Here is a 21,339-nt window from a genome sequence, read left to right on the forward strand (position 1 = left end):
CAATTCCCGAGAACGCCCTAGCATTAACACAATGTATTAAAGACTTCGTGTCATGATTATCTGACAAACTTTACGCTGGTTGTCGACTACGTAACGCCCCCTCCACCTTTCTCATACAGGACCTGGGACATGGCAATGGCAGTGTTTAATATGTAACAAAATATTTTGTGGAATTATTATCCATCATTTGGGTAGCTAAAAGAGAGAGAGAACCTTTATAAAGTGAATTCTAGAGAACTGCCCTAAATTATTTTATTTCTTCGTCATTGATTGGTTGACCAAACCTATCGGGGATTTAGCCTAAATTTATACAAGATTTTCTACTTGGCTTTGAAAGTGAATTTTGAACTTACCCAAACTCCTTCAATATGGATCATAAATCCTAATTGTATGGCTTGAATTATGGAGTTAGTTTCGACTTCTCCAAAAGTTAAATAAACTTCAATTTAGGCATACTCATTGATTTGGGTGAAAATTATGTCAAATTTTCATATTTTTGATATTTTAGACACATTTAACATGAATTAAGGTCTCCTCTAAATAGGCCCCCTTGCTTATTTTATGCCTATATGGAGCTTATTGGCCCTAATTTGAGAATGGCTAAATATCATATTTTATTTGCTCACTCAATTCAGTCCATATTACACTGAATTTGAGTTTATATAGCGTATTAGATCACAACTCTCGCTCATTTCCCCTTGCAAAGACCATTAATCAGAAAGCAAATGGAATATATGTTTGACCCTTCAAGAATATAGTCAGCTCAACAAAAGACAACTTTTTAGTGTAGATGACCCATGAATTGTGATTGGACCACTTAATGTGTCCAGCCCAAGCGTAAGTAATCATCTATGTTATTATTGATGAACCGTTGGTACTAATAGATACACCTAATAATGATGTTGGACCAAGTTCCTTCAAAAATGAATGACCCATAGTAACATACCAATGAACCTTAACAACCAAATTTTGAGCTGAAATAGTACATTGTTATTCAAATATAATTTTGTTGCCTTCAGCTGGTGTAAATGGCTTATTATTGCAAATTGGAACCATTCTTGAGTGATAGTAATAGTTGGCACTCCACGACATCACATGAGATCTTTGGCTTGATCTACTTGAATAGCCCTTTACAAGAAAATTTTGAACCTATAAAAGTATATTAATAAAAAATTCACATTCTTACCCTTGCTTGGCAGTTATCTCCTTCTCATTATATGTTGCTCACTTATAGTTTCTTGTAGGATCTATATCTCTTCTTAACACAACAATTAATCAATTTCTTTTGCCAAAATCAATTTTTTTCTCCTGGGTACTTGCTGAGTCCTAAGTATACTCACATTGTGATGCTCTCTGATACTCATCCTATCCTTCTGAGAAATAGGGTGGCCAACGGATTTTATGCTTAGGTGGAACTCTTAGAATCTTTTTATAAGACAATTGAGCAAGCATCTTTTTTATCATTAATCATTTCCAATCTCTCATCATCACTTTGATAACCAATGATTTAGGTGCCTATGGATGGAAGCAATGCACATGGATACTAACCTAAACTTGAATTTATCAAAAACCACACTACAATCATATTAAGCTATCAAATTGACTCAAAAATTATGTTATGTAAGACTTCTCTATATCTTAGGCTTTCTTCAAGAGACATGCAAAGATCTAGAATTTCCTACGAGATTAAATGCAAAAACCACAATTAGTAGTGAGTTATAGAATAATCACAATTAGAAGTGAGTTTTAGAATAATCTCATAGGGCCCACTGGGCCACTGCTAATACTTTGTGGGCATGCACTCCTAGATTATGTAGAACAAGGGAGAGATTGAGTTATTTTCTCTCCAATCATCACTTTTCATTCTCAATTTTTGGGTTTTTTTATACTGAATTATTAATTAATGTTTTCTTGTAATTTAACATTCAAGTATTAAACTTATGCTAAACTATCAACACTGTATTTAAACTATTGTTTATTATTTCACATTGTAAAGGTAGATTGGTCTTTATTATAGCTTGGTATAGCATTACAGTTATATTTTTTTGCAAACTCTTTTCTGGTGGTGTTTTGCATGCATACTCAACTTCAAGTTTATTTTATAACTTGGAGGTTTTGCCACCATCAATTTAAGATGAACCTCAACTAAACCAGCTTATATTTTAGACAACCATATGCCTTAACCCCACATAAGGCTTAAGCTTAACATAAATTGGCTTAGCTTAACATAAGTTTCAACCAAAAAAGAGGTCAGATTACACATAATATAGAATCCTATAGGTGAAAGTAATGCGCTCTGATACCAATGTAATAACTCAAATTTTAATTGATTAATGAACTTTTAATAACCTAAATTGAAATTGATTAGAAAATCTTACATACAAGGAAATCTGGCTGGGAGCATTGCAACACTATTATGGCGAGGACAGCGACACTGGCCTCTCTGTGTAGATGATTTTGTGTGAGCAAGTGCGGCAGTGCTAGGCTTTGGCGCAGTGGCGCTGATTCTTCTATTCTATAGTGTTTTGGGGCAGCACTACAGGGTTCTGGTATCGAGTGTTGCGGCACCTAGTTAGAAAATTTATTTTTTAAAATATTTATTTTCATTATCTCATTTAAGTATTCCCTAAGCCATCCCCAAACCCCCGTTCACATGTCCTTGGTCGAGGAAGGAAGGAGAGAAGAGCGGGAGAGAGGAGAGAGGGAAGAGAGAAGTTTTACTTCGAGGCATTTATGTTCATTCTTTCCAATTAACAAAGTTGCTCTGATCGTGGTAGATACTCCAAATCCTACTTCTATTTTCAATAATTTTAATTCCGAGTTTTTCTCTATAATATGCCTGAAATGCATTATCTCACGATTTAGCGAATTTTTATCCATGTAACTTTTGATATGCCATATATATCCTCATTCAGCACATTTTGACATGATTAATTGATATTTGCATATTTAGCAAGTTAAAAAGAATAGGGTCACACACGAAATAAATTAGGATTATTACATCTATTCCAACAGGTCTAATAAGACATGCATCTGATAAAGTTTATATGGCATGGCATGCATATTGACATGAGTTCATTGGTAGGAAACGAATATTGATAGTATAGTACTAAAATAATCTACATGTTAATTGTACTAGATACATACATGATACAAGATACAAGTTATTATAATTGGTGAATATATAATATGGCATGTGTGTATAGCTGCAAGAAATGCTAGCTAGTTATTAACCGATTCAAGCTGGCCAGAGCAAGATGCCTTGTACAGGAGGATAAGCCGATGAGCTTTTTTTTTTTAATTAATGAGTTTGTAGTGTAATCCTAAAACTATATACAATATATAAGATGGGAGTCATAAGGGTACAAGATACGCCGACAGACAAGATTGAAGACTTTTACAAAAAGCCACCTGAATATAACAAAGACAATAACATGATATGACAAGATACGGGAAAATATCATATAACCTGACAATGCAAATGACAATAACATGATATGATAAGATACAAGAAAATTTCATATGATTAGTCAGACATCCTATCTTGTATGAATTTTTTTATATATATCTTGCATGAATATGATAATACATGCATATGACATGATTTCATATGATTAAATATGACATGCATAAGTTATATAGTATGCATGATACATGAACTGGATATGTGTTAAGATTGATACAGGTACAAGATACATGATACTGAAATATGATACATACTACATGATAGATAATACATGGCACTTATATATGATATTGATATATATATATATATATAACACATGATACATCTGAATCAACATGACATGATGTGCATAATAATTGAGACATTGATACATGAGGCTATAAGATAGATACACTACTATTCATGACAAGGCATAAAAATGACTTACATGTATGGACAAATGATAGAGAACAAATATGATTACATTGATTCATATGATAGTCTTTCCTCTAGCACTTCCCATGATACACTAGAATAGGACTAATTCAAGGATTACTGATACATCTCATAAGTCATAATTATTGCTCATATTTATTGGTACTATTTACATTAATCAATATTGTTCATATTGATATGCTACTATATATATATATATATTGATATTCTATGAAATAAAAAGAAATAATATTTTCACTACATTATTCTAGTATATGAATGTCATTGGTGACTCAACTATATAATTAAAAGATTAAAATAGATAATTCTTCCTGATTATATTATGAGGTGTGATAACCAACATGACCCAAAATCAATTGAAAACAACAATACAGTCATATTATGATATCAAATTTACTCAAAAATAATACTATGGAATGTTGTGGAACCAATAGGATTTTTCAATGACTTAGGCTTCCCTTGAGATGCACTCAAAGATTTATGATTGCCTATGAGATTAAATGCAATAATTCTAAAAATAAAACCAAGAGAGAATGGATCCTTGGAAAGGATTTGGAGAATAATTGGTTGTTTCCACCTCCTTGTTGCCTAATTTACTACCTTCAATTTCCTCTTAGTCTCAGCCTTTAATACTGAATTAATTCACTATTACAGAATAATAAAAGAATGAACAACATCATAGAGCTCAATTCCTTTCCAGATGGATACAACCAATAGTTGAAATAACAATAGCACTAAATTATCTATCCTGGCTGATACTAGTGAACAGAATTTGAGGATATTGGCATATAGATTTTGCCTGAGACTAAAAACTAACACCAACTAAATTGAAATGTGTTCCACTTGGTTTCTATTTATCTTAAAGCCTAGTTATAAATTTTATTTATGGCCATCTAATTGCCAAATTAAAAAAATCAAATAATTAAATTAAAATTCAAATGTATCCCACAAATAGGAATGAAGAGATAGTTCCTATCCATTGTACGAAATGCAATCATAAGGCAAATCCTTATCTAAATGCTTTTCATTTGTATCGATAATTAAATGAAATTAAATATAAGAATATTCCTCGGAATTATTTTCCTTAATTTGGGCACCTATGAGAGAGAATGATCTTTATGAAGTGAATTATGAATGGTTATTATGACTTCCTTAATTTCTTCGTCTATGATTATAATTTTTTGGCTTATCTAAATTCTTTAAATATTGACAACAAGTCTTACTTGTATGGCTTGAATAGTAGAGTTAGTTTTGACCTTTCAAAGAACCTTTCAAAAGTGATGCATAAACCATCAAAAGACAATTTATTTGATCAATAACCAACCAGCAGGCAGCCTATATGAATATAGCTGAAGAGAAATTTACACATCACATATCCTCTACTTGTAACAAGAACTATTCAGAAATATTATTAATGCAATAACCAGCAATATGTGGTTGTCTCCACAATTTATGCATTTGAATGCAGCAACAACAACAACATCAAAACTTTATCCCACTATCGGGTCGGCTACGTGAATCTTTTTTCTCCATTGTATATTAAAATCGAATTCCCATTTAAATCTAATAAAAAAAAATCATTCCTAATATTTTATAAAAGTCTTTTTAGGTCTACCTCTACCTTTCTTGTTATAAGTCAAATCTACTACATCTGCTGTCCTAACCGGGTCATTGAAAATCTTTTAGTCCTTGAACAGGAGACCGAATCTATACCTGGTGAGCGCATCAAGGACAACCACTGTCATTCCCCTGTTATCGCCCCTCCCGGTCTTTGGTTGGTTATCGCCCTTCATGGTAATGTCATCGTAGAAGGCCCGAGCCGCGAGCCTCACCAGCCTGACCAACATCAGAAGCCAGAGATTCTAGTCAGAAGAAATCGAGAGAAACGCATAACCATAAGCAGCTGAAATAAAGAAGAATGATGCTCGGGGAAGAAAAGAACGGGGAAGCCTCAAATTAATAACGATTCATACCTGTTGAAGGGCTCAAAACTACTCATAATGTAAGACGGAATGAGGAGGCAATCTTTCAAGAAGGATTTAACCTAAATTCTGCTAAACAACAAAAATGAAAAATGACTGTCCGGCAGAATCTTAAACCCCGTTCCCCCCCCGCCGTATCTTGTATCCCGGATAAACCAAATTAGGGCACTGGGCGGATGTAACTCTCCTTCACCGGCCACTGATCCCGTCGATTCCCTCCCAACGAGAACGCGCCGCCACTTTTCTCCGCTTCTTTGTCGTCCACGGTTTCGCGAATGGTACGACCGTACTAGGATTAGGGAGAGATGGCATGATTCAACGGTTGGGAATTTCCCATTCAAGTTTATATAGAATCCTTAATTTATTGTTTTGTTTTATTTTGATATTGTTTAAATTATTAATATTTTATATTAATTAAATAAGATGCATTAATAATTAAAAATAAATTATTTATATATATATATGGTTTAAAGTCTTAATTTTGCATAAAAATTCAATACAAATGCATATGTCGGAGAAGTGCATGAACTATAGAGGCACCAAAAATTTTATGAGGAAAATTGAGGAGATGGAAAACCATGAGATTTGGCCCAATTAAAATGATTATATTAATGTTTATCATCAATTTCAAATAACTCCTTTCTCATGAGAAAATATTGATTTAATGTAGTAAACCAACAATATATAAACACGTGGCAGATTAAAAAGAACCCTGTGAAATAAGAGTTGTCTTTAATTATTCATTTATTTGTTTAGTTGTATTCCTCTAGCAAGATTTGAATAGAGAACATGATGTCCAACATAAATCGCATTGTTGACATCAAGAATCAAAGTTGGTGTTGATAGCTTGCATCAATTTTATAATGTTATGTTATATGTTGAAATTGTTAGCGATGGTAGGTGATAAAGTCAATAGGTGTTGGAGTAGCCTAGTGATAATGATTAGGAGATTGTAGGTCAAAGGGACTTGGTCGGGTGATGATGTTCCAAAAGACTATAGTTAATGATGAAGGTAGGAGGATCGTAGTTGGGCGACGGTAGTCGAAAGATTATAGTGGCGTGACAATGCTTAGGATTATAGTTGGGTGATGATGGTCAAAATGATTTTTCATGACTAAACCTGATATAACCTATACACTCTATTGGATCATACCAAGTCAAGTGCATGACCAATCAATTACCCATAATCTTTTATTGAAGAGAATTTTTTTTATCATTTTAATTCACATACAAAGCAATAAAATCTATCAATACTTGAAATAAAATATCATCCATAATTTATAAACATTCATGTCTATTCATCTCAAAATATATGTACAATAACCGTGATTTATCATCAATTTCTCATATTCATTTTTATCATGATCACAAAAAAAATTTATCTATCACATAAAAGAGAGTATCAATACTGCAAAAATTCTCATTTTATCTACTCTGCTAATGCTTTAGTCTTCCCTAAAACATATTAAACAAATAGAATGAGCATACAGCTAAGTAGGTCACACAAAACCTATAACTCTATCCAATGCAAATAAAGTAGATGATCAATACACATTATGAAACTCCTAAATATTCTTATAAGAATTTTTTATCTTGAATAATCAATATTTATTTCAGGAGTCATCTTAAGTCCAAATCACAAACCATCTTCACCAAATCATTTATAGTGTTGTGTTTAATTAGCTTCTCTAATTTTTTCAGATTTTTTTGGCACTATTAAAATTTTTTAAGAAATCTGCACTTATCGATATAAGAGGGGTTTTTTGGAACCGTCAAGTATCCGTTTTGCAAACCAAATTCACAAGAATTTTTTAAATAAAATAAGTTACTTTATGAATATTTTTTTTATAATTTTTAGAATCCCTAAAAGAATTTTTATGAATTTTCTCTTAAAAATTAATTATAATAATATTATTATATATTATTTAATTAAAAAAAGAAAAATATCTAAAGACATTATGAATTTATTTAAATGGCAAGCATTTTTTCAAAAAAGCAAATGGCAACAGAGCTTTGGAAAAAAAAAAAGAGAAAGAGAGGTGAGAGAAAAGAAAATTTTGGTTTTTGGGGGACTTCGGGACTTTTTCGTGTGTCTACTCAGTTGAAAAACTTGTTCTTTTCAAAGTAAGTAACATTATGCTCGTCTCTATTTTCAAAAATACATAGTTTTTGGCAATTTTTTTATTAAAATTTTGTATCTATTAGCAAAAATGGGGATAACTTTGCACAGGTAAAACTTTCACTGCATAACTTTTTATATGTAATAAAGATTATAATTATGCACATTTCGAATATTTTTTTAAAAAATTTACATCATGGTTTTGAAATTTACAGGGTTTTAGTGAATAGAAAATTATTTGAATGTTGAAAAATAATGTATTACAATACAAGTTTTAAAACATCATTTATATGATCCTTGATAATTTGATAAGTTTTCTGAAAATGTGCATTCTTGCCTAGTTGGATTTTATATTGTCAACCGTTATACAATACTGAAATTTTGATACATGCTCAATTACTCTTTAATTGTTATGAAATGATGATATATGTGCATATGTAATTAAATTATATCTATTGAGAGCGATAAATTATTAAAATCCTTTGAGATTCTATTTGTGTCAAGGAATTACTTGGAGATAAGGGCCCAAAATCATTTGAGATTATGTCTGAGATAAAGATGCATGATATGTTATGGTGTTATAAGCACAAATGAAAAGGGAATCATAAGGGACCATAATTCTTTGATATTCTATTTAGATTTGAGAGATATGATATAAACTACTCTATGATATGAATTTTAATTAATTTATTTATTCAATATTGTTAATTGCATAACTATTATGCATTTATTACATCTCTCAATATAGTAATTTATTTATTAAAATTGCTTTTAACTTATTTTTAATATTTAACAAAATATTTAATAAAAAAAAATTAAAATTTTAGATTGGTTTGTGTGGCTTAATGAGTTTTTATAGCTCGCTGTGATTTTGCTTTTGACTTTCAGGATCTGGGAAGGAAAAAGAGATTGTCGACTAGTAATTTATGATGAGATTTGAGGTCATAGGTATTTTGTATAGTCATGACAAGTTAAATTTCCAATTATATGGTTATTGTATGTAGCCATATATATATATATATATATATCAATTATATGTATTGTATTATCATATCATATATATCATTAATTATATCATGTTCATGTGTATCAATATTATGATTCAAATCACACTGGGGCATCATTACAATGTATATGTCAATGATATGGATCATATCATATTGGGAGCATTATTAAGTATGCAGAATATGAATCATGTAATACCATCATGTATATGATTGCGAAATACAAAATAAAGCTATTAGAATGATCATGTGTTATTATGGGTATCATATCATTATCATGTATGCTAATGATATGTGTCATATAAATGCCAATCATATGCAGGGCATAACAAATAAAAAAATCATGTATCATCATAAGTTGTGTTTTTTACATTATTATATCAGAATATTACATCTGTACATCGTTAATTCAAATATATATTATCAGTAAGTCAAGATTCTAGTTACTCATATAATATCAGTCATAAGATTATACAATATCACCTACCTTATAATATCAATCATATCACATCTTATTCATCTCAGTCATAGTCAAGTGGCTTTATATAGGGCTTATCACTCCAACGAGTCGTATCTTGTCCCCTTATGCCTCCCATCATAATATATATCATGTAATTAAAAAAAAAAACTTGTCGGCTGATAAGTGTAAATTATGTTATATTTAATGTGTTAATTTATTAGTAAAAAAATATTATTTTAGTTGTATTTGTGCATAAAAATATAAAAAATGAGAATATCTTCAACTATTGGTACAACACAGCGGCCTCGAACACAATACCGTCGCGATACCATTATTGACATCTTCAAAGCACCAAAATATGGACATGACAATGTCTAGTCTCTATTTAGGCAGCGCTGCAGCACCGGTGGAGTTATCACTGTCAAGTCAAGGAAGTGGCACATGGACGCCACAATGTTCAATCGTCAGCATCGTCATAGTGTTACAATTATAAATGTTTAAGACATGTTCTGCCAGTGAAGCGACATGTCAACTCATTAAACAGTGGGTCGATGCCAGTAAGCACTGTAGTGGAGGAATCCCTTCATCCATGCAGTATTAGTTTATTTTATAAGCGTCGTGGCACAAGTATCTAGAGCATCGCAGCACCAAAATCTGATTTGTGTGTTTTTCTATAAATAACACATTTGAAATGTTTGTAAGCGAGTTCATTCACTTAATAAAAGCCATACTTTAGAGTTCTGAAATTTTCTTAGTTCTCAATCTTTAGGAGTGACAACTAAGGAAAATTAAGGAACAATAGATCCACTTCATTATAGTATTTGGTCAATGTTTGTGGAAGTTAATTTTAGTATTTAGATGTTTTAGTAACTCTATAGTCTATAGTTTATTTTAATGAATATTGGAAGAAAGTTTAAAATAATTCCAAAACTAGATCTTAGGATTTGCCTATTACAACTCAACACGATATGACATGTCTTGATCAAGTTGGATTGTGACACACATGTTGTTATCAATGTAATCATAACCAATGCTAAATTAATAATATTTTTTGCTTATGTATTATATTCATATATATCAATGTTGTGTATATGATTAAATTCAAGTATTATATATATCAGATATATCATTATATCATGTTCATGTGTATCAATATTATGATTCAAATCACACTAGGGCATCATTACAATGTATCTGTCAATGTTATGGATCATATCATATTGGGAGCATTATTGAGTATGCAGAATAGAAATCTTGTAATACCATCATGTATATGATTGTGAAATACAAAATAAAGCTATTAGAATGATCATGTGTTATTATGGGTATCATATCATTATCGTGTATGCTAATGATATGTGTCATATAAATGTCAATCATATGCAGGGCATAACAAATAAAAAAATCATGTATCATCATAAGTTGTGTTTTTTACATTGTCATATAAGAATATTACATCTATACATTTTTAATTCAAATATATATATATATTATTAGTAAGTCAAGATTCTAGTTAATCATATAATATCAATTATATGATTATACAATATCACCTACCTTATAATATCAATCATATCACATCTTATTCATCTCAGTCATAGTCAAGTGGCTTTATATAGGGCTTATCACTCCAACGAGTCGTATATTGTCCCTTTATGCCTCCCATCATAATATATATCATGTAAATTTTTTTTAAAAAAAAACTTGTCGGCTGATAAGTTTAAATAATGTTATATTCAATGTGTTAATTTATTGATAAAAATATATTATTTTAGTTGTATTTGTATATAAAAATATAAAAATGAGAAAATTTTCGAACATAATACCATCGCGATACCATTATTGACATCTTCAAAGCTCCAAAATATGGGCATGACGATGTCTAGTCTCTATTTAGGCAGCGCTACAACACTGGTGGAGTTATCACTTCCAAGTAAAGGAAGTGGCACATAGACGCCATAATGCTCAATCATTAGCATCGTCATAGTGTTACAATTATAACCGTTTAAGACATGTTCTACCAGTGAAGGGGCATGTCAACTCATTAAACAGCGGATCGACGTTAGTAAGCACTACAATGGAGGAAACCCTTCATGAAGTATTAATTTATTTTATGAGCGTCGCGGCACAAGTATCTCGAGCATCGCAGCACCAGAATCTGATTTGTGTGTTTTTCTATAAATATCACATTTGAAATGTTTGTAAACGAGTTCATTCACTTAATAAAAGCCATATTTTAGAGTGTTTCTCTGAAATTTTCTTAGCTGTCAATCTTTAGGAGTGACAACTAAGGAAATTTATGAAACAATAGATCCACTTCATTAGAGTATTTAATCAGTGTTTATGGAAGTAATTATGTAAGTTTAAGAAGTAGTAAAAAGGATATTATTGAACCATCTGGTGTATATTTTATTTTGTATTTCCTTTCTTTTATGCAATTAATGAAAATGAGTCTGCTCCATTTGTTCTTCATGTATGGCTAAATTTTTTAGTTTTAGATTGATGATGTAAATTAAATATGAATTACTAATGATTTATCTTAATTTTCAAAGTGATGATATGATGTTTTTAATGTACCAGGTCTTCATTTAATGCTTATAATGGTTATGTGTCATTAATATCATTTATAATGTGGAACCTGGAACTAGAAAAGTAGGCATAATCATTTATGTTGGATTGCTATTATGCAAGTATAGTCATAGTGCTTATTATCTATCAAATTTATAGAGATTTTGTGATGCCCCAGATATCAATAGTGAAAGGATTCGTCTGACATTCTGATCGAACTCCATTCCAGTTGCCTTGCTCGGACCTGAAAATTTTCAACCACATATAATGAGCTTTCAAAGCCCAGCAGGTCACCAAAGCCTACAACTGAAATCAAAGCACGGCGATGCTATCAATATGCAAGTCAATCAAATCAAGTCAATCAATGGTCAATGAGTCTATGCAATGCGGAAATCTATAGTCAATGAAATCAATACAATCAGCTCCATAAAGAAATCTATTCTACGATAAATCAAATGCATATGGCAACAATCCATTCAATCAATCAATCGATAATCGGTACTATGAATTAATGTAATGAATCGATGTATCAATGGATCTGTAGTATCGGTATCAGTATCAATCGATACAATCTATATCAATATCGGTGTCAATATCTATAAATCAATACGCAGAATACATATCAATATCGGTGCCGGTATTTATGAATCAATACAATCCATATCCATAATCCATAATCAATAATCCATAATCCATAATTCAAGTCGATAAAATCAATCGGAAAAGCAATACGATAAATCAATTGTAGCAAGTCAAATCAATGCAAAATCAATATGAGTCTATATAATATCAATAAATCTATGATGTCCATGTCTATATCAATGTCAATAATCAATAATCAATAGTATCCATGCTCAATGATCAATCAATGAAATCAATGAAATCGTACGATACAGTAAATCCATAAATCCATCAATAAATCCGTTCAATAATAAAATCAATTCAATAAATCCATCAAGATCAATAAATCAATCAGAAATCAATAAATCGATGCATATCAGGAAATCCATGCGATGCAATATCGTATACATGCAATTCCATACAATGGTCTTACTCGACAAGCACAAACACTAGCTATGATCAATAGTGCTGTTGTAGAAATCCATAGTGCTGTTGTAGATATCCATATGTTGGTTTCAATCAATAAGAGTCGTCACTCTTTTGCCCGTCGGCCGCCCGCCGGCATATAAAATTTCTTATGACTCCCAATCGTTATATCGATGATCTATGGTTTAAAGGAAAGCCCGTCGGCCCACCATCCTGTACAGGTCAATATCAATCTCCAACCAACGTTCAACCAGGTTCCCACTTGTCTTTCAGTATCAATCAATTCAATCAATAGTCAATGCAATAATCGATGCAATAAGCAATATTAAAGAAATATAGAACAATCATATCAATAATCATAAGCATATCAATCTAATCTATCAATTCCAAGCAAATCAGAAAATCTACGAAAATCGGGCAGCGTAACGGCAGTCTATCAAATTTACACAAAAATCCTGCAAAAAGCACAAAGTTCAAATATCTCCAAATTACAGTAGAATATTCACGACATCAATACAAGACTATTATTCTATATAATCCAAATCAAATCAAGTCCTGATATTTTTCTATTCAATTAAAATCACGTAGAATCAATTCAGACCGGTAAAATCGTCGTAGGAAATACTCAAATCGTGTACAATAGTCATATCTATAACATACCAAAAGTTGTGCGGTGAAAGTTGTGTCAAATCAAAATCATCTCCAAAATTCGACTACGAAAACACAAAACAATGCACAACTCGGTCAAAACTCAATATCTCTGAAAACAGAAATAGGATTCGGAGTCCTTACCACGAGATCTTCACTTTTCCCAACAGCGGCGTCGGAAGAAAAGCGCTCCGCGGCCTCTGAAACCAAGCTTTTCCTCTTTTCCCTTTCTCTTTCTCTCTCCTCAAATCAAATATTTTATTTTAAAATGATTTTCTCTCTCTTCAAAACGAGCTGATTTTCTTATATCATTAGGCTGATCGGCCCGGCCGATCGCAAATTCGTCCTGGGACGATCAGACCAAAATCGATCGTCCTGGACGGTTCCGAGAACTATTTTCAGGACGGTATTTTGAATAGTACAGATCGGCCTGGACGATCTCAATATCGTCCTGGCCGATCCTGGGAGGAAAATCCAAGTCAGAGAGGAGCAGTAAGGGAACGAGGTCTCACAGATTTATTGTCATGAGGGGGTAATTAACAGTACATACTTTACTTACTCTTCTAAGGTTTTAATAGTGTGACAGATTATGCGAGTTTATAGTGGTATTGAGAGTGGAATGAGTTAGGCCCTTCTTTTATCTTTTCATGCTTGTCTTAGCAGTCGATGATGCATATGCTCTAAATAATATCACATTAAAAAGAGAATAATTAGCTAGGAAACATATTAATTTCTTGATAAAGTTTTAGAAGATTATTATGAAATAAGTAAATATTATTTCTAAAAACTAATAAACAATGTTGCACAAATTGAATTAAGCTTGGATTATTTGAAATTGATTGAATTAAATCTTACCTAAATCCTTAGGTTTAAATAAATCAAATTAAATAAAAATATTTTTGTAAAAATATACTCAAAATTGGTCGGATTCAAGTCCGAAAAAGCATCCCATTTTCAAAAACATGTCAGGTTAAAAAGTGTCGGTTTAAATTTGGGTTTTACCCAAACCCGACCCGAAAATCGGTTTTGACTGTCCTAAAAATATAGCTTTGAGAGCCAATATTCAACTTCTAGGTGCTTATTGCACTTGCTATCTTGTAACTATGTGTTGAGTATTATGTTAAATGTTTTGTCTTATTTGTGTTAACACATGTTTTATGTATTTTTTATTACTCGTATGAAAGCATGTACTTGTAGTATTTATTTATGTGTTTATTTATATTTTATTAAGTTCCCTTCATACTTAAATTATTATTGTCCTCCAATTATGTTTATATTCTGATTATTTAATTAACTATTATAAAAATTATAATTATAATTTAATATTTAAAATAAACTTTGTTTATATTTCAGTGGCCAGAAATGAACTTTATTTATACTAGTTTAAATTAGGGCTGCAAGAGAACCGAGCTGAGCCGAGTATGTGAGTGTTCATGTTTGTGTTCATTTAATATCAGCTTGTTCAAGTTTGGTTAATGTTTGTTCGAGCTTTATTGTTCACAAATGTATTTAACAAATCAATCTCCTTATGACTCCCAATCCTTGTATCCATAATCAATAGAGGATAATACTAAACCCTTTTTAAAGAAAAGCCCGTCGGCCCATCATCTTGTACAGGTCAAATCAATCTCCAACCAACGATTCAACCAGTCTTCACTTGTCTTTCAGAATATAATAGGAATAGATTCAATCATATCATTTATATAGAACAACAAATACAAATAGGTCAATTAAGGAGAACCCTTAAAATATCGTACAGTCGACAGAATTCCAAACAGAGTTAAAATACACAGTTTCAGAAAATCACCAAATTACCATAAATCGAATAAAACAACGTTTCAAAGCTTTACTTATGCTGAAGCAATATTTTTCAACATCTGGATAATTTTCTATTCGATAAAAATCAAACAGAATTCAAAATACATGGTAAAAACTTTCTAGAAAAATACTCAAATTATACAAAAACATAAGTTCAATAACATACCAAAAGTTACGCGGTAAAAGTTTCGTCAATACAAAGATATGCACGTTTTTCGGTAACGAAAACACAAAACTGAGCAGAGAAATACCAAAACTCGAAATCTTTGAAATCAGAAATAGGATTCGGAGTCCTTACTGCGAGGCGAACAAATCTTCCAACAACAGCGACGGACAAAAAGCGCTCTGCGGCCTCTGAAATTAAGCCTTCCTCTTCTCTTTCCTTCTCTTTCTCTATTTCTCTCTCCAGCTTTTTCTCTCTCTTCAAAATGATCCAAAACATCTCAATTCCAATACTTATCAAACAGGATCGTCCCGGATGATTCATATTCGTCCCGGGATGATTTTCCCTCTGGACAAATCTCGTCCAGACGAAGTGTATTCGTTCATGGACGATTTGTTCTCTGGACAAATTTCGTCCCGACGGTTCGTCCAGGCTAATACAGGTTCGTCCAGATGAACCATACATATTCTTCACAATTTTCTTCAGTTCGTCCCGTACTAAAGTCAGTTCGTACAGACTAACTGCATTAAAAAAATGAACTTCGAAGGGGTTTTACAATCTACCCACCTTAAGAAAAATGTCGTCCTCAACTTTTCCCTTAAGGGTTCGAATGCAAAAAGCAATATAAAACAAATTCATCAAATCAAAACTCAAATAAAATCGAATCATAACCAAAACTCGTCAAAAATCATACAGTCATACAGTTCATTCGATCACATATCATCACTATGTATACAAAATGATGAACTTAAAACTATCCATTTTACCAAACTATCAATCAAATCCTTTCACTACACTTGCTATGATACCAATTTTTATGACATCCCGGGCATCTATAGTGAAAGGATTCGTCGACAGTCTTGATCAACCATCACTTCCTGCTCCCTTGCTCAGACCTGAAATTGTTAACCACATATAATGAGATTTAAAAAGCCCAGCAGGTCACCAAAAACCTACAACTGAAATCAAAGCACAGTACTGAAATAATATGCATGTCAATCAGTCAATCAATAACAGTCACTTGCACATGATCATTGAATTTATGCATATACGAAAATTAGAAATCAATGCATAACATAAATCAATAATCAATTCATACACAATAGAATCCAAAATCATTAATGGGAGAATCAGTGAACAATAGAAAAATCCACAATACTCAATAAATCAGTACATACGTTAAATCAATAAAGAAATCATCAGATCAATCATATCAGTCATTATCAAGAGAAATCAATTCCGGTTAATAATATCAATCGATATGGAATCACATAAAACAATCGAATCAATACATCGTTAAGAGCAGTTGAAATCAATAAATGCAGTAAAATCATATTCTATATCACGTGCTCGGTGTATCACATGTTATCAGTCTTATTAATGTATAACTAGTAGTAGATCAATATTCGGTGTATCACGTGCTATAGATCAGTACAATGAATCAATAGTATCGGTGAATCAGTAGTATCGATATCAGTAGTATCAATAAATCAATCGCATCAGTATCCATAATATCAATGAATCAATGCAATATCAATATTCATATCAGTATCTGTATTCAGTGACATGTACAGTATGCAATATCAATGAAATCGTATAGTAACAATAAACCGTAAATCCGTCAGTAAATCCATTCATCAATAAATCTATACTCAATCAATAAATTCGTCAATATCAATAAATCAGTAAATCCATACATAAATCAATAAATCGGTTCAATATCAATAAATCAGTCGATACAAGAAATCAAGCAATATCGGTAAGTCCATAAGGAAATCATAAGAACAGTACTTACACATGCATTCCAATACAATAGTCTTACTTAACAAGTACAATCACTGGCTATTAAGGTGTTTTTCAATCTTGGAATATCGATGTATCGTTGTATCCGTTGGCTTAATAAGGGTCATCACCCTTGCCCGTTGGCATAATAATCTCCTTATAACTCCCAATCGTTATATCCATGATCAATAGAGGATAACACCAAACTATTTTCAAAGGAAAGCCCATCGGCCCACCATCCTATACAGGTCAAATCAATCTCCAACCAACGGTTCAACCAGTCTTCACTTGTCTTTCATATTATAATAGTAATAGATTTAATCATATGCACATTCATATTGAATAACAAATACAAATAGCTCAATTAATGAGAACGCTTAAAATATCATACAGTTGATAGAATTCCAAATAGAGTTAAAATACACAGTTTCAGAAAATCATCAAATTATCAGAAATCGAATAAAACAACGTTTCAAAGCTTTACTTGTACTAAAGCAATATTTTTCAACATCCGGATAATTATATATTCGATAAAAATCACACATAATTCAAAATACATGATAAAAACTTTCCAGAAAATACTCAAATCATATAAAAATATTAGTTCAATAACATACCAAAAGTTACGCGGTAAAAGTTTCGTCAATACAAAGATATGCACGTTTTTCGGTAACAGAAACACATAACTGAGCAGAGAAATACCAAAACTTGAAATCTTTGAAATCAAAAATAGGATTCAGAGTCCTTACTGCGAGGTGAACAAATCTTCCAACAACGGCGACGGACGAAAAGCGCTCAGCGGCCTCCGAAATCAAGCCTTCCTCCTCTTTCCTTCTCTTTCTCTCTTTCTCTCTCCAGCTTTTTCTCTCTCTTCAAAATGATCCAAAATATCTCAATTACAATACTTATCAAACAGGATCGTCCTGGACAATTCCTATTCGTCCCTGGACCATTTGCCCTCTGGACAAATCTTGTCCAGACGAAGTGTATTCGTTCCTGGACGATTTGCTCTCTGGACAAATTTCGTCCAGACGAACCATACATATTCTTCACAATTTTCTTCAGTTTGTCCCGTACTAAAGTCAGTTCGTACGGACTAACTGCACTAAAAAAATGCACTTCAGAGGGTTTTACAGGAGGTCAGAAGGACCGTAGTCGGCAGGAGATCGGGGTCAGAAAGATCGTAGTTGAAGGGTAGTATTTTGGGAGAACTCTGGGCATCAAGTGGTGGTATGGTGGAGCTCAAGGCCTCAAGTGGTGGTCTGGTGGAAGTCTGGGCCTCAAGTGGTGGTTTGGCAGAAGTCCGGGCCCCAGGTGGTGGTCCGGCTGAGCCACACATCAGGCGGTGGTCTGGCGGAGGTGAGGGCCTCAAGTGGTGATTCGACAGAGGTGAGGGTCTCCAATGGTAGTCTAGCGAAGCAACAAAGTTAGGCGGTGATCCGACGGAGGTGAGGGCCTCAAGTGGTGGTCCAACGGAGGTGAGGGCCTCAAGTGGTGGTCCAACGGAGGTGAGGGCCTCAAGTGGTGGTCCTGCGGAACAACAACGTCAGGCGGTGGTCCGGTGGAGGTGAGGACCTCAAGTGGTGGTCCGGCGGAGGAGAGGGCCTCAAGTGGTGGTCCAGCGGAACAACGACGTCAGGCGGTGGTCAGGGCCTCAAGTGGTGGTCCCGCGGAAGCCCGACGGTGGTCGAGGAAGAGCTTCTTCCTTTTCTTCATTCTCTTCTTCCTTCTTCTCTTCTTGCTCTGGTCCCCCTTTTCAAGAGGAATGAGAGGTCTGTTTATAGATTTCTAGAATGGCTTGACCCGTAAATAGGTGAGAGATCAAGGGTAAATGAGGAGTGGTTGGATGGACGGCCGATGTTGAATCCCTTGATCATGGACCGTTTGATCGGCATTTGAATGTCTTAATGATGTCGGATTTTGGTGATCTTGGACTCGTTGGATTCATCTCGTCAAGTCGCTCAATTCGACTATAAGCACGTATTGTTTGGAAACCGTTTGGCGATCCAAATTGTGGTTCGAATCTTCCAACAACGCTTCGGGTCCTTGATTTGGACTCATTTGGGCTCGGATTGAGTCGAATTTGGTGTCGTTGGGTTCATATTTCCAAGACATTCATTCCGATTGTAAGTTTGCTGGAATCGGAGTTTGGATGGTTCCAATTTTAACTTCGGAAGTTTCCAACTTGATCTTGCATCGAGATTCATGCTCGATCAAGATAATTTTTTGAGGATGTATCACCTCTAATTAATGATAATCTCCTCCTTCAGAGATCAATAATTCATGACAATGCATACTTACTCTATGCACTTACTATGACATTGGAACATATGGTCATTAAATTTATAATTTATTTCCTGTTACATTCTTTTTTTTTCTCTTCTTAAATGCAAACAAGTTTTTTTTTACTCTTCTACAAATTAAAGATGTATTCATTAACTATGTAAATGATTTGTTATTCTATTAAGTGCTTCGAGACTTTGTAGCCAAAAGATGGGTTTGCAAATGATCAATCTATGCATTTCAATAAGGCAAAGTAAAATAGTCCAAACAACAATTTAGTGTGTGTGTGTGTATTTAGGTATTTGATTGCATGATTGAGCATTTGCTTCACTTAAATATATATTAAGGATAATGAACATTAAAATTTAAAATAAAATTAAATTTAGTTAAATAATTATTATAATTATATTAATAAACCTACCCTAAAATCTCTTAAAATATTAAACCCTTATTTGTATTACATTATATTTATAGGTTATAAGCTAATGCTATGTATAATAATATTGTTACCGAATAGATGAATTTTAGTCTCAACTCAAATAAAATGAGGAACTTGAACATAAATGTATTTCTAAATCACAATTAGTAAACATAGAAGGTATTTGAAGATCTTGAATGTTAAGGGTTGTTCCTTTTTTTTTTCTTTTTTTTTTTTCTTTTTAAAAGGTTTACTTGAACCGCATATTATATCCTTTGAAACTCTTAAAGTTTACTAATTATACACTATAGAAAAAGTCAGCTATTTTTAGCGAATTTTATGGAGGAATAATAGGCGTAAAAAATATCGACGGATTTGCAACAAAAAATTTTGTTGAAAATTTTAGATGGCTTATGCAGCGGAATTTTTGCCATAAATTTGCGGTGGAAATTGTTGCCGTAAATTCGTCGCAACCTGGCTTTATTTAACTGGCTCGTTTTGCATTCATTTCATTTGCTCTTTCAATGTTATTAAACTTCGCTCCTCTTTCTTTTGTTCCTCTTCAATTCCACAGCCTCATCCCCGTCTGTTCGTTGCTCTTCAAGTTTGCCTCCTTCAGCTCGTTGCTCGAACTCTTCGCCTTCGCCTCTGCATGGTCGATTCGTCACCTTGGCCTCTCTTGGTTTGATCGTTCATTGCCTTCGCCTCCGTTGGGCCGGTTCATCGCTTTCACTTCTCTCGGTTCGATCGTACACGTTCGACCTCTCGGTTCGATTGTTCACATTGACCTGCTTATTGCTCTTCGACTTTGCCTGCTTCACGACGTCTTCGGGGCTTGGCTAATCTTCGACTTCGCCTGATTCGATTCGACGAGGTTTTGTTCACCTTGAAAACCTCTTGTACATCCTTCTTTTATTTAATTCTATAAGAGGAGCTACCTATAAGAATGATATTGTCCATATAAACAAAACAAGTAGATGTATATGCTTAGAAGAATGCCGTAGAATATAGAAAAGCCTAAGGACAATGTAGGAAATAATTAGATACAAGAAAAAGACTAATAATGTTCGATACCATATCTATAAAGTATGCTTAAAAAGATATATGATTTATGTAATCTACAAAAATAATGATAAGGTTAAGGGA

At 32.9% G+C, this 21,339-nt stretch overlaps 1 protein-coding gene across 1 annotated transcript in view; it reads right to left on the reverse strand.

The window, feature by feature from the left end:
- LOC110109770 (general transcription factor IIE subunit 1) overlaps positions 1 to 6,194 on the reverse strand; it is a 48,702-nt gene extending 42,508 nt beyond the window's left edge. Inside the window, exons 1-2 of the mRNA XM_020840967.2 lie at positions 5,875 to 6,194; positions 5,615 to 5,737 (exon numbers count right to left, since the gene is read on the reverse strand). Coding sequence (XP_020696626.1) covers positions 5,615 to 5,737; positions 5,875 to 5,900 — 149 coding nt within the window. The 5' untranslated portion in view covers positions 5,901 to 6,194. The remainder of the gene's footprint in view (positions 1 to 5,614; positions 5,738 to 5,874) is intronic.
- Between the last annotated feature and the right edge of the window lie 15,145 nt (positions 6,195 to 21,339).

The sequence above is a fragment of the Dendrobium catenatum genome, unplaced genomic scaffold (assembly GCF_001605985.2).
Source record: "Dendrobium catenatum unplaced genomic scaffold, ASM160598v2 fragScaff_scaffold_1116, whole genome shotgun sequence".
NCBI classification, from domain to species: domain Eukaryota; kingdom Viridiplantae; phylum Streptophyta; class Magnoliopsida; order Asparagales; family Orchidaceae; genus Dendrobium; species Dendrobium catenatum.